General features: G+C 45.9%; 1 protein-coding gene across 1 annotated transcript in view; it reads left to right on the forward strand.

The window, feature by feature from the left end:
- DCAF13 (DDB1 and CUL4 associated factor 13) overlaps nucleotides 1-14105 on the forward strand; it is a 56021-nt gene that overhangs the window by 17577 nt on the left and 24339 nt on the right. Inside the window, exon 8 of the mRNA XM_067537354.1 lies at nucleotides 6047-6211. Within this exon, the coding sequence (XP_067393455.1) occupies nucleotides 6047-6211 (165 nt within the window). The remainder of the gene's footprint in view (nucleotides 1-6046; nucleotides 6212-14105) is intronic.

Raw genomic sequence — 14105 nt, forward strand, 5'->3', positions numbered from 1 at the left:
CAGAAGAACTCCATGTGTAGACAAGCCTTTACTAATTTTTCAGAACACATTTAAGCAGGGCTTGAAAAATCTACTTGCCCACTCTGTTGGGAAACTTTCACTGGTGACTGGCGAGGCCTAAGCCAATTTCTGCATAACTGAAGATGCCTTTTTTATTTTTATTTTTTTTGAAGTTACAGGTATAAACTAAACCTATGTTGACAGAGAGCTGCAGTGCCTCTGCTCCTGCAATCTTTTTTTAGCAGCAACAGGATGAAATTAACAAGACTGTTCATTTTTACTGATACTATTCAGAACCTTGCTGTGCAACCAGTTTAATGCTGTTGTTATATGTATTATAGTAGTACTCAGAGTGAGCAAAATGCTGGACACAGGTTTAGGAAGACAGTCCCTGCTAACCACATACTAACTATCTTGTCCCCAGCTCTAGCTAGCCATTACTGTCTGATGTCTTGTAGGTGACATGGTAGAAAGTGGTCTTGAGTAGGTATTTGAATTGAGAGTCTTGGCCTTAGGAGTCCACTCTCAGGCATTTCATATGTAAAGGTTGAGGTGGAAGAAAGCAGAAGACAGTTGTGGTGAGGCGGATAAATGAGGGATGATTATGGAGGCATCATTGGCAGAGGAAAGGGTGTGGGGGGAGGGCAAGAGGATGTGATCACAGAAGGGAAAGACTTTAAAGATGGATTTGAACTTGATGCAGTTACAAAGGGGGAGCCAGTGAAGGGATTCAAAGGGAAGAGGGGCAACACGGACATAGTAATGGGCAGGGAGGATGATTTTAGCAGCTGCATTTTGTATGGACTGGGGCTGGTGTCATGTGGGTGTTGAGTAGGCTAGAGTAGTCAAGATGGGAAGTGTTGAGGACCTAGATGGGAAGTTTAGCTGTGTGGACAGAAAGAAAAACTGGACGCAAGTGAATTTAACATTGAGATATCCAGGAAGGATCCTGGAGAGGCAGACTGAGGTGAGGCATTGACTGGAAGGAGATTAGTGAGTCCTTGGCATAAAGAAGATATTTGCAACTGAGTTGATGAGATCACTTGACGAGAGAGTGTAGAGAGAAAAGGAGCCAATGGCAGAGCCCTGAGATTGCTTCACAGAGCTGGGGAGGAGGATGCACCAAAGGAGATGCTGAAGGAAGTGTCTAGAGGTAGGCAGAGACTGTGGAGAAGATACTATTGTGGAAGCCAATGGAGGACTAGATTTTGAGAAGAACATATGGTTGACAATGTCAAAAATAGAGGTGAAGAGAGGAAAGGAGAACAGGCACAGAGGTTTGGGGGTGAAAAAACTTGATTTGCAGTGATGTAGCCGTGTTGGTCCCAGGATACAAGAGAGACAAAGTGGGTGAAGTAATATCTTTTACTGGACCAACTTCTGTAGGTGAAAGAGAGAAACTTGCAAGCTACACAGAGCTCTTCTTCAGGTCTGGGGCAGGTACAATGTGACAGCTAAATACAAGGTGGAATAGATTGTTTAGCACAAGTAGTTAATAGGTATACTAAGGGACCATTCAAGGTGAAGTGGCCCATTAACACCCCTGCAGTCATAGGACAAAAAAGGGGGATTATTGGGTTACAGATTTTAGTAATAAGCCATAAATGCATTTTCTTTATTATTGATTTATCTGTGGTGATCTGAGACCTAGTCTACACTACAGAGTTAGATCAATGCCAGACAGCTCACGTCGACCTAACCATGAAGTGTCTACACTAAAATTTCGCTTCTGCTGAAATAACTGCCACTCTGTGCTGATTTACTAACTCCACCTCCACGAGAGGCGCAGTGTCAATGTTGATGTAGTTTGCTCCATGCAGTGTCAGCGTAGACACTGCATTGCTTACATCAATTGTTAGTGGCTTTCAGAAGACATCCCACAGTGTCCTACACTGACAACACAGTCGGTACAAGTGCTCCTGCTGAGGATGTGCACCACTGACACAAGTAGCATAGTGTGGACACGCAAAAGCGATTTAATTACTGCAGCATCTGCATGCCTACGTAACTTAGGTCGATGTAATTTTGTAGTGTAGACATGACCTGAACATCTTTTGCAGACCTGAAGAAGAGCTCTTTGTAAGCTCTGGAAAGCTTGTCTCACCAACAGAAGTTGGTCCAACAAAAAATATTTCCTCACTCACTTTGTCTTGCTAATTAGAGACCTTGACATACCTACCAAGATTCCAAGAACAAAAATAATAGACTGCATGTGACAGTGTGCCTGGATGGGCTACACTGAGATTGCCACACTCAGGGCAGACTTCAAGAAATAGGGCAAACAATCCTCAAAACCGGTGGTTTATTCTACAATTTGATTCACCAAGCCAGTAACAAAAATGTTTCTGTAGTATGACACTGGTTAACAAGAAGCCAAATACAGTCCCCTAAGGCATTCCAGCCCTTGGTTCCCATCTAGACAACCAAGTTTAATATAGTGACAGGTTACTGAAAACCTTATTCACCATACTTAAAGTTCTACGAATCCCAAGGGATGGGACATGTTACCCACCAGGTCAAAGAATATTTCAGATCTTATGCAAATATCACGCTGTCAGCCATTCCTTAATAACTAAATCTAAGATTTATTAATGAAAAGAAAGAAGAGAGTTACAAATAGTTAAAAGATCAATATACATACAAATGATTTTTCGTTGTTCATAGTTCAGGATCATAGCAGTGATGGTATAAACTGCTGGCTTGTAAAAGTTTCTCTGGAATCATCCCACCAGATCAGAATCTAAAGGCAGCTTAGATGTAAAGTCTATTAGTCTTTCAATGCATTTTCCAGCATATTCTAAATAATTATTTGGAAGATCTCCATCCTACAGTTTACACTTTGCCCATTCAAAGTTGAAGCAAACTAGAAATGAAAGGATCAGTCCTGAGGTTTCACTTCTATAACTGAAGAGGGCTGTTAAGTGTTTTGAGCACAGCGTGTGACTGAGAATTCTTCTTTGTTGAGTGCACACAGTCTCATCACTTCGAAGTTAACATCCTATTTACTATGCATACACAGGTAATCCAGTTACACTATAAAACAACAACCGGTCATTCATTGTAACAGAGATGGTTAAACAGAAGACAATGCAGATAATATCTCTCATCTTTTATCTTAAGGTTAACTGAACCATTTGCATGCACAATGTAAGGCAATTAAGACTTGAAGGGGATTAGCATCTCTGAGCTAATCTGGTTACAATGTTAAACTTCTAACAAGATATAGGTACACACAGACAAATACACTTAGCATCTATACTTGATTTCTTTTACTACAAATGAGTGGGTTAATGATTGCTAGTCTAGTACATCTCTGAAATTCACATACAAGTAAATAGTCTTGATTACAATTATTATGCCTCCTGTTAAATTGCTGTGGGTCATGCACAAATTGGCTGGTCTGCAGGTTCTGCATGTTCCTACATTTGCATAGATGCACTAAAATATGGAGAAGGAAAGAGACAGGTACGCTCAGGAGATATCCCAGTGCTTTTTCTTTTCCTCTTTGCCAAAACACTTCATTCTTTTTTCCCCTCAAAGACCATTTCATTCTTCAAATACAGTCCTCACTGTCATTAATGATGAACTTTTATTTGATAAATTCTTCTCCCATAAACAATTTTATTCATTAAGAAAAGATCATCTCAATCCAATTGTATTTTTAACAGTCCCCAAAGCCAGCAATTTTATTTACAAACAAGCAGACAAACTACACTTCCCCTCCCTTTAAAAAAAAAAAAAAAAAAAAAAAATTTAAGACACTTTACACGCACGCACACCTCCAATCCAATTTAATACCAAATGGCTTCCCCTCATCTTTTTATACGCCTAGGGTGGCTGCACATAATTTTTTTCCCCACCACCCTGCTTTGAGGGCATGAGGACCAGTACTAGGATCCAGAACCGAAACTGCAGAGCCAGTAGTTGCTCCACAGGCTGAGGGCCCATGCTGTCCCTTAGTATCTGCAGCACCTCTAATTGTCCTGCGTTCCAGAGGAAATAGGTTCCATTCTCCAATCAGGCAAGGATTTTCTTGTAGGCTCCTACTGTGAAAACTGTGAAGTTGACCTGGCCTGCCTTCAGCAAAGACACTTCTATACTAATGGGAGAGTTTCTCCTGTTGGTGTAGTTAAAGCCACCTCTTACTCCTGAGGGAATTCTGTGCTATTGCACATGCGGTGAATTCATATTCCCCACAGAAAAATGACTCTGACAGGGAAGCAAAAGGAAGATGCAAGAGTGGTCATGTATCCCTCCCCAGCAGCCTGAGCACGTTGTTTCGGGCGATCAGAGCAGCAGGTGGAGAGAGAAATCACTGGGGGCGAGGGTGGGCTGGGGATGCCCCGACCAGTGGCTCCTACCCTGTGCCAGGCTCAACTGCTAGTTCTGGCTGGGCTGGAGATGGGACTTCCTCTTTCCCTGAACAGAGCAGCCGGGACCAGGTCAGACCATTCTCCACCCACTCCCTCCAGAACCCTCCCTCGGCTGCAATAGGCTCTGCCCCTCCTTCCCGCTTCCTGCTCCCATCACTCCACAGCTGAGGGGGGGAGGGGAGGCCTGCTCCCCTGTCCGTCCAACTCCCGAGCATCCAGACCGCCCCCATGCTCTCCTTGCCGAGCCTCAAAACACCCCCCCACCCACACCCAAATCCCTCCCCTCCACACCTGTACTCCTACCCTGCTGAGCCTCACCCCCTGCTTCCAGACCCCTCCACCCCTGCAGAGCCCCTTTCACTCAAACTCCCACCTCAATGAGCCCCACCTCCTTTGTACCTGGACCACCCCGATGAGCACTCTCCACCCGGACCCCCACCCCACTGAGTCCCAATCAGCTGCATCCAGACCCCACGCCCAGACCCATGCACCAACCATCTTCACCTGGATCCCTTTGCAGAGTCCCATTGCCCCTGTACCTGGAACCCACCTGTGCATCTGGATCCCACCTGCACCTGGGGACCCCCCATTGAGCTCCCCACATCCAGATTGCCCCACACAGAACCCTCTCACCCCACACTTGGATCCACTAAGCCCCTCCATACTGAGCCTGCCTGACTACGCCTGTTGTGTCTGGTATGGAAGGGCAGGGCCCCAGGGTGTTTCTGGGGTAGGCCTGGCCCTTGGGCTAGGTCAGGGTCAGGTACCCCCTCACCACCGAGTCAGTGTCCCTCCATGCAGTGAGTGGCCTGTGCTCCCCACTGCTGTGCTGGAGCTTCCACATTTATTTATTGACAAATAAAATTTGCAGAATTTTAAAATATTGTGTGCAGAATTTTTAATTTTTTGGCACAGAATTCCCTCAGCTATTGCCTCTCACAGAGGTTACCTCTATGTTGATGAGAGAAACCCTCCTGTTGACAGTGCTGTCTACACCAGGAGTTAGGATGATATAACTGCGTTGCTCAGGGGTTTGGATTTTTCACACCCCTGAGCGACATAATTATTACCAATGTAACTTTATAGTATAGATCTCGCCTTAGGGCAGTGTGCTGGGGAAGAGTGTGGAAGCAAAGGTGGAGGGCGTGCCAAATAGAGTTTGAGGAAACACTCAAATAACTGTTGTAGATGGTACATTTGAATCTGGAGGTGAGTGGACTGAAGAAGGAAGGTATGGTAATTTATGAAGCAGGTTGAGCTAGAGACTGGCTGAGGAAGACTAGAGTAATGGAGACCCGCTTTTCCTGTAGGAAACAGGGAAGGGATCCTAACTCTAGCAATACAACTAAATTTACCAGCTAGTATGTGTGTTATACCTTTTTTCAAGTCCTACATTTAGGTACTTTGCTTTCTTTTCATACTTTATTAACAGTTTTCTGATTTTAAATAAACTATTTTAGGGCCCAGGATCTTCAAGATGAGCTTTGTGGGTACAAGTAGTCACATACTTCAAAGAAATGTATGGCGATGTAGCATGCATCTGATAATTCAGTTAATTTGGAAATGGGTATCTGAAAAACACTAACCTTTTCACATAAAGCTATGTGAAGTGTTTATAAGAGATCGTATTTAAAGCATGGTGCCTTCTTTTAAATAGCACATTTCTTTTACAGCTTATATACTTTCGATATGCGCTTTCTCGAGACGCCTGTAATGGTTCACATGGATCATGTGTCTGCAGTTCTTGATGTGGATTTCTCCCCCACTGGGAAAGAATTTGTGTCTGCCAGCTTTGATAAATCTATTCGCATTTTTCCTGTAGACAAAGGTCACAGCAGGTCAGTGATTTTTGCAAATCTATCTCTTGGTCCCTTACCCCCACAAGATTCTTAGCTCTCTCATTAACCTTTATAATCTATAGTTCCAGAGGGGTAGCCGTGTTAGTCTGTATACAGCAAAAATAACAAGAGCCCTGTAGCACTTTAAAGACTAAAAAATTTAATTTCTGCAGGCATAAGCTCTGCCCGCACATCGACTCTAGTGACACCATCACAGGTCCTAACCACATCAACCACACCATAAGAAGCTCATTCACCTGCACATCTACTAATGTAATATATGCCATCATGTGCCAGCAATGCCCCTCTGCCATGTACATTGGCCAAACCGGACTGTCGCTACGCAAAGGAATAAACGGACACAAATCAGACATAAAAAATGGTAACATCCATAAACCAGTCGGAGAGCACTTCAATCTCCCAGGACACTCTGTAGCTGACTTGAAAGTTGCCATACTTCTACAAAAAAAACTTCAAAAATAGACTTCAGCGAGAAACTGCAGAGCTGGAACTCATATGCAAACTTGACACAATCAAACTGGGTCTGAATAGGGACTTGGATGGTCATCTCATTACAAGAAGTAATTGTCACTGTTCACACATTCTCACCTTCTAATCAATGGTTATGAATAGGCCTCATCTACTCTAACTGAATGGACTTTGCTAACACCTGCCCTCCCCATTGTTATTCCTTACCCTTGGATGTATATATATACCCCTCATCTGATTTCTGTTTCTTGCATCTGACGAAGTGGGTTGCAGCCCACGAAAGCTTATGCCTGCAGAAATTAAATTTGTTAGTCTTTAAAGTGCTACAGGACTCTCGTTGTTTTTGCTATATAATCTATAGTTTCCCATTGCATGCCTGCAGAGTTTCATCATATGAATAGTTTTGTAAATACTACCGTATTTCCCCATGTATAAGATGCTCCCATGTATAAGACGCACCTTAATTTTGGGGCCTGAAATTTGAAAATAAATGTATTACGGTACATCACCGGTAAGTACCACTGTATAAGATGCACCCAGTTTTTAGACCCCCAATTTTTCGAAAAAAGGTGCGTTTTATACATGGGGAAATACGGTAAATCATTGTCTAAATTGTTATTAAATGTGTTAGAGTGAAACTCCTGTTTAATGAGCAATCAATATTGTGTTCTCATTTTGGGTTAAAATTACAAGTGGAATCCAGAGATGAAATCTCTCTAGTCTGTTAAATCATTTGTTGTTCTTTGGATGCTTGCTCACGTTCATTCCAGTGTAGGTGTGTACTTACCCCAACCACCACCACAGGAAAGCACCGCTACCAGCTCTGATGCCCCAAGGAGTCATGTGCTCTTATTGCCCATGATGGTTGCTGAAACTACCTTGTCCTTGCTTCTGCAAGTAGTCCTCAGTGGTCTTTTCATTGCCTTATTGTATATAGTTGTCTTGAATTTAGTAGTAAAGCTTCAGTTATTAATTAAATAGCTAAGTAGGAGTTAGCGAACACCACTAAGTGGGGTTAACCTTGCCCGGCACCAGGGCATGCCTTGGTCTCCGGGATTTAAGCCTTGTGAGTCTTGTCAAAAGCCTATGCTTGTGAGTGACCCTCATTCCAGCTACCTGAAGTATCTAGGGCAGTGTTTCTCAATTGGTGTTCCGCGGAACCCCAGGGTTCCGCGGGAACACTGTTAGGGTTCCGCGAGCAGCTGTTCCCCGCGCCGCTGAGAGCAGCTGTTCCCCGCGCCACTGCCGAAAAAGGGAAGATGTCCCGGATTTTTTGGCAGAGGGTAAGTGTAGTTTAATTGAGAAATGCTGACCTAGTTGTTTGTGTTAAGAGTTTGGGGGGTTCTGCAATTATTTATAGAGTTCAAAAGGGTTCCATGGCCAAATTTAATTGAGAAACACTGATCTAGGGGAAGCTCACGTACGGGAGCAATGCAAAATCTGTAGGGACTTCAAATCTCGCACCAAAAAGTATAGAGACGCAAGACTCCGGGTCTGTCCTCATGGAGGCAGCACTCCGACCTCCCTCGGAGCCAGGTTACTCGGACTTAGCACTGAGTACTTAGGTCTCAGTAAGGAGCTCCCTGGCTACACTTTGGGACACTCGATGTCGTTTTCGGGCACTGCAACAATACACTCCGTCTCTGTCTAAGGAGCTGCTGCACCATCAAACATCCCCGGTACCGAACAAAGGCATGCCGGCAAGAGAACCTCAGTACTGTTCCCCGTTGCCAATGCTAAGGAAGGAGCAAAGAAAGATTGACAGAGGCCAATCGTCAACCCCAAGGTTGTTGGGGCAGAGGGACACTGCCAGGATGTGACCCACATTGGGCCACTCTGGCACCAACAGCCCACGCCACACTGTTGACTCTGGTCCTAGAGCAGGAGCCTTGAGTCTGGTGCCGATAAACTCACCACCATGGGAGAGTCACCGGAGCCCCACTGTTCTGCTGGCACTGTCAATGCCAGACACATTCATGGCAGCAAGAGACTTACTCACTCTACCTGTACTGCTGTCCCCAGCCATACTGCACCAGCAGGTGGTGCACCAGCAGGAAAGACTTCTGCAGGCTTGAGGCCTCAGATAGTTTTAAAGGCAAAACTGGCCATGATGGTGCAATCCTGGTCCCATCCCTCCCTGCACTGTTTGCAGGCACCGCTCCACCCTCGTCTCTGGAGGAATCCTCAGAGACTGACTCAGAGGCAGAGTCTCACATCTCGAGTAGGAGTTGGCAGTGCCATTCTAGCTGGCACTATCTCATTACAGAGCTGAGCCAAGGAGTCCCACCTGCGGCGTGGCCACCAAGATAGTGGCAGTTCCCTGTACAGTAGCCTCTCTGAAGCCCCTGGGCTTTTTCATCGCAGAGAGGGTCACACTCCAGAAGTTTGTATTTGGTGGTTTCAGAGCCCAGAGCATTCCCACCAGCCCCAGAACAGGATCCAGGCTCCAGTACCCAGGCCAGTGCCAAGTATCAAGAGACAGCACTACAAGGCCCGGTGCCGGTCCAGGCATTGTTGTCCTCTTCTGTAGATGAGGTGGTCATGGGAACTGATATTGCACCCCAACAGGATGATTATAAGGTGCATCAAGAGCTCCTAAAGAGGGTAGCTCAGAACCTGAGTATCCAGGTGGAGAAAATCAGTCTTCTCATTCCCTTGGAGACATATTGGCAGCAATGGGCCGTGCAAGAGTAGTGTTGCCGCTGAATGATGCCATCTTGGACCCCATCCAGATGTTATGGCAGATTCTGGCAGTCCTTCAGCCAATGGCAAGAAAACTGAAAAGAAATGCTTTGTCCCAGCTAAGGGGTTTGAGTTCCTGTACACTCACCCACCACCACACTCTTTGAGTGGTGTCTGCAGCCAATGAGCAGGAAAGGCAGGACCAACAGGGGCCAACACCCCAGGCCAGGGATGCCAAAAAGTTAGACCTTCTGGGGAGGAAGGTTTATTCAATGGGGGGCTCCAGCACAGGATCACCAATTAGCAGGCGCTGATTTGCTACCGCAGGAGTCCAGATGGGAGTTTGCAGCCCTCGTAGAGGAAGGCAAGTCTGTAGCTAACGCGTCCCTACAAGCAGCTTTGGATGCAGCAGACTTGGCAGCCCAATCCATGGCCTTGGTTGCGACTATGCGTAGAAGCTTGTGGCTGCAATCCTCAGGCTTGCCGCACGAAGTCCAACGGACATTATAGGACCTCCCTTTCGAGGGTACGTCATTCTTTTCTGAGCAGATGGACTCCAAACTGCACAGTTTGAAGGACTCAAGGGCCACACTTTAGTCCTTAGGCCTTAATACACTGGCTCCCTTGAGGAAGCACTATAGGCTCCAGCTGATGGCTCACTTCTTCCCGCCATCTTCTCGACAGGACTGTAGCAGGAGAAGAGATAGGGGCTACAGGTGGAGGCCTCCACCACAGTCTTAGTCTGCATTCACCCCATGACACTTGACAGGGTGAAAGCAGCCTTTTTGATAGGATACTCAGGGACTATGTGCCAGGCCAATTTGTGGATCTAAATTTCCCAGTTTTTTTGGACTGATTATCCCACTTCTGTCGGGCATAGGCCTGTATTACCTCAGATTCCTGGGTGCTACACACGATAGCACTGGGATACATCCTTCGGTTTTGTTTTTCCCCTCCTTCCCACCTCTGCTCCCTGTGCCTCTTCAGGGACCCTTCTCATGAGCATTTTTGTTGCCCTCCGCTGGACTCTCTCCAACTTGTCCACATCCTCTGACACAATATTCTAAATGCGGCTGCAGCCCAATATGCCATTGGCCTTCTTGCCAACCAGGGCACACTGCTGACTCATATCCAGCTTTTTATCCACCCCTAGGCCAAGAGGTGCAGTTGCTCCTAAGGGTGGGAGCAGTGGAGGAAATCCCACCGGAGTTAAGGGACTGGGCGTTCTACTCCTGCTATGTTCCTATCCCTAATCTACCACTCCCCCCAGCTTAGTGTCGTCCGCAAACTTGCGAAAGCCAACAGTGATCTTTGACCGATTCTGGATCTGCGAAACCTCAACAAATTCATGAAAAAGCTGAAGTTCTGCATGGTCTTCTTGGCCTCCATCATCCACTCCCTAGATTCAGAGACTGATATGCCGCACTCGATTTAAAGGACACTTATTTCCATATTGCAATCTTTCAAGGTCACAGAAGATTCCTCAGATCATCATGAGCTGTGTGCATTACCAGTTCGACTTGCTGGCAGCCCCGCAGGTGTTCAGGAAATGTATGTCAGTCGTTGCAGCCTTCCTGAGAAGACAAGAGGTTCAGGCTTATCTGTACCTCGACAACTGGCTGGTCAGATGTCGGTCCAATCTGCAAGTAGAGGCGGATGTGAGACTAATAAAGTCAACCTTCCAAGACTTAGGTCTGCTCATAAATGCGCAGAACTAGACTTTGTCTGCAGTTCAGAAGATAGAATTCATCGGGGCAGTACTAAAGTTGGTACCAGCCAGAGCTTCTCTCTTAGAAGCACAGTTCCAAGCAATAACAAGGCTTATAAAAAGCCTCAGGAATCACCCCATCACCATGGCAAGAAATTGTTTGCAGCTCCTGTATGTACCTACGTGGTTCAGCATGCGAGACTCCAGCTCAGACCTTGTCAGGCATGGTTGGCGTCTGTATACTTGCCAAGATGCCACCAGCTAGACTCAGTCATTACAGTCCCCCATCAGTGATTTCTTTCCTTGAATAGTAGCTAGGCCCACTAGTGGTGTGCTCAGGAATCCCTTTCTCAAGGCCTCATTCATCAGTGTCCCTCATCATAGATGCATTGGAGATGGGGTGGGGAGCTCACTTGGGGTCCCTCAGAATTCAGGGTGTCTGGTCTCTGGAAGAGCTCTTCCTTCACATCAGCGTCAGAGAGCTCAGGGCAGTTCTCCTGGCCTGCCAGACATTACAACCCCACCTAGCGGGCAAGTGCATGTTAGTCTTTACAGACAACACAACAGCCATGTTCTATAGCAACAGACAAGGCAGAACACATTCCTCTCACCTGTGCTAGGAGGCACTTCGCTTATGGGAATTTTGCATAGCCCACTCGATTCACCTCAAGGCTTCCCATCTGCTGGGTTCTCAGAACGAGCTAGCGGATCACTTCATCAGGGTCTTCTCCAACTACCACAAGTGGTCCATTCGCCCAGAGGTTCTAAAAGTCATCTTCCAGAAGTGGGGAAATCCCGAAATAGATGTGTTTGCAACAAAACAGAACAGGAAGTGTCTCCAATTCTGCTTTCCTGGGCCATAGTCCAGTATCTCTTACAGACTCCTTCCTCTTATCTGGGATGGTTCATTTCTTCTACACCTTTCCACCCATTCTCCTCATACAGAAGGTGTTGCTGAGGATCAGATGGGACAGTGCAAGAGTCATCCTGATAGCCCTGGCCTGGCCATAACAGCACTAGTTCACCACTAGTGAACCTGTCGGTTGAAACACTAATCCGACTACCTCAGGTCTCAGACCTGATATCCCAAGACCATGGGATATCCATCCGAACCTCGAGTCCTTTCATATCATGGCCTGGAAGCAACATGACTGAACCCCCCTTGGAGCTTGCGTTTTTGGGATTGGTTTGTGAAATTCTTTTAGGAAGCAGAAAGCCTCCACTAAAGCTGTGTACCTGGAAAAGTGGAAAAGGTTCTCAATCTTGTCGGTGTAGTATGGTGTCTCTCACCAACACAGTAATCAGTGCAATTCATTCTGAACTACTTGCTACATCTGATGCAGCAGGGGCTATCTGTGTCATCAATTACGGTCCACCTGGCTGCAATTTTAGCTTTTTACCTGTGGGCTGGTCCGTCTTCTCAAAGTAATCGTTTTCTCAAGGGACTTGACAGATTGTACCCCCAGGTATGACAACCAGTCCCTCCCTGGGATCTCAACTTGGTATTGTCAAGGCTCATGGGTCCCTCGTTCAAGCCACTGGCAATGTGTTCTCTTCTCTGCTTGTCCTGGAAGGTGGCCTTCCTGGTGGCCATTACTATGGCAAGAAGGGTCTCAGAGATTAGGGCTGTTACTTCAGAACCTCCATACATGGTATCTTCAAGGACAAGGTCCAGCTGCATCCTCACCCAGCTTTCCTCCCGAAGGTGGTTTCACAATTCTATAGTAATCAGGTTAACTTCCTTACGGTTTTCCATCTAAAACGACATGCCAACAAATAGGAGCAGAGACATCACTCACTAAACATCAGGCGTGCAATTGCTTTCTACATAGAAAGGGCTAAATTGTTTTGGAAAATTATTCAACTTTTTGTGACAGTTGTGGACAGAATGAAAGGTCTTCCAGTCTCAGCCCAGAGAATTTCATTGTGGATCACTTCTTGTATCTGCACAATCTACGACCTGGCAAAGATCCCTGCTCCAGCCCTGACTGCACATTCCACAAGGCCCACGCATATTCAGCTGCATTCATGGCACAGGTTCCTATCCAGGAAATCTGTAGAGTGGCAACTTGCTTGTCAGTCCACAGTTTTGCATCTCACTGTGCCATCACTTAGCAGGCTAGAGATGATGCTGGATTTGGCAGAGTGGTGCTACAATCTGCTTGTCAATGAACTCCAAACCCTCCTCCTACACTGGAATGGACATGAGCAAGCACTTGGAGAAGAAAAAATGGTTACTAACAATCTGTACTGTTGTTCTTCGAGATGTGTTGCTCATGTCCGTTCCACACACTCCCCTCCTACTTCTCTGTCGGAGCTAGCCAGCAAGAAGGAACTGAGAGGTGATGGGGCTTTTTATACCAGCGCTATGAATGCGCAGCACCATGGACCACCAGAGTTGACCCGACAGATACCACCAAGGGAAAAGCTTCCTGATGGTGGTGCTTGGGGCGAGCACACACCTTCATTGGAATGGACATGAGCAACACATCTTGAAGAACAACAGTTACAGAAGGTTAGTAACCATTTTTTTTATCTTATCTTACTGATATTTCTGGTGCTAAGCGGCCCAGGGCAGAAGTAGTAGTCTAACTGAAACATTGACCATTCCATATAGAACGGGATGGATCACTCCTGGTTTCATGATGTGATGTCCTTGGGGTAGGTAGCCCAATGTTACTTCCCTGCCAAGTACCATATCTCCTTGCAAACACATCTTTGATTTCTGCTATCACCTAAAGTCTCTCTTGACATTATTGCTTTCCAAATATGTCTGACATTGAATATCAGTTCTGAATTATTATTCCTAGATGTATTAGTTTGCATTTTTCCAGGCTGAATCTCATTTTATTTCCTGCCTTTATTTCTAATCTGTGTAGGTCCCTTTGTATTATATCTCTGTCATCACTGATGTTTGCAACACATACAATTTTGTAGCATTTGTCTTTTTATGGGCTGTGTTTTCCCTCCTTTGAATGATTACATACAACAGGATGTAAAAGATTCCTATAGAAT

The sequence above is a fragment of the Emydura macquarii genome, unplaced genomic scaffold (assembly GCF_026122565.2).
Source record: "Emydura macquarii macquarii isolate MOO-44397 ecotype Brisbane River unplaced genomic scaffold, CSIRO-AGI_Emac_v2 contig_383, whole genome shotgun sequence".
In the NCBI taxonomy this organism is placed as follows: domain Eukaryota; kingdom Metazoa; phylum Chordata; order Testudines; family Chelidae; genus Emydura; species Emydura macquarii.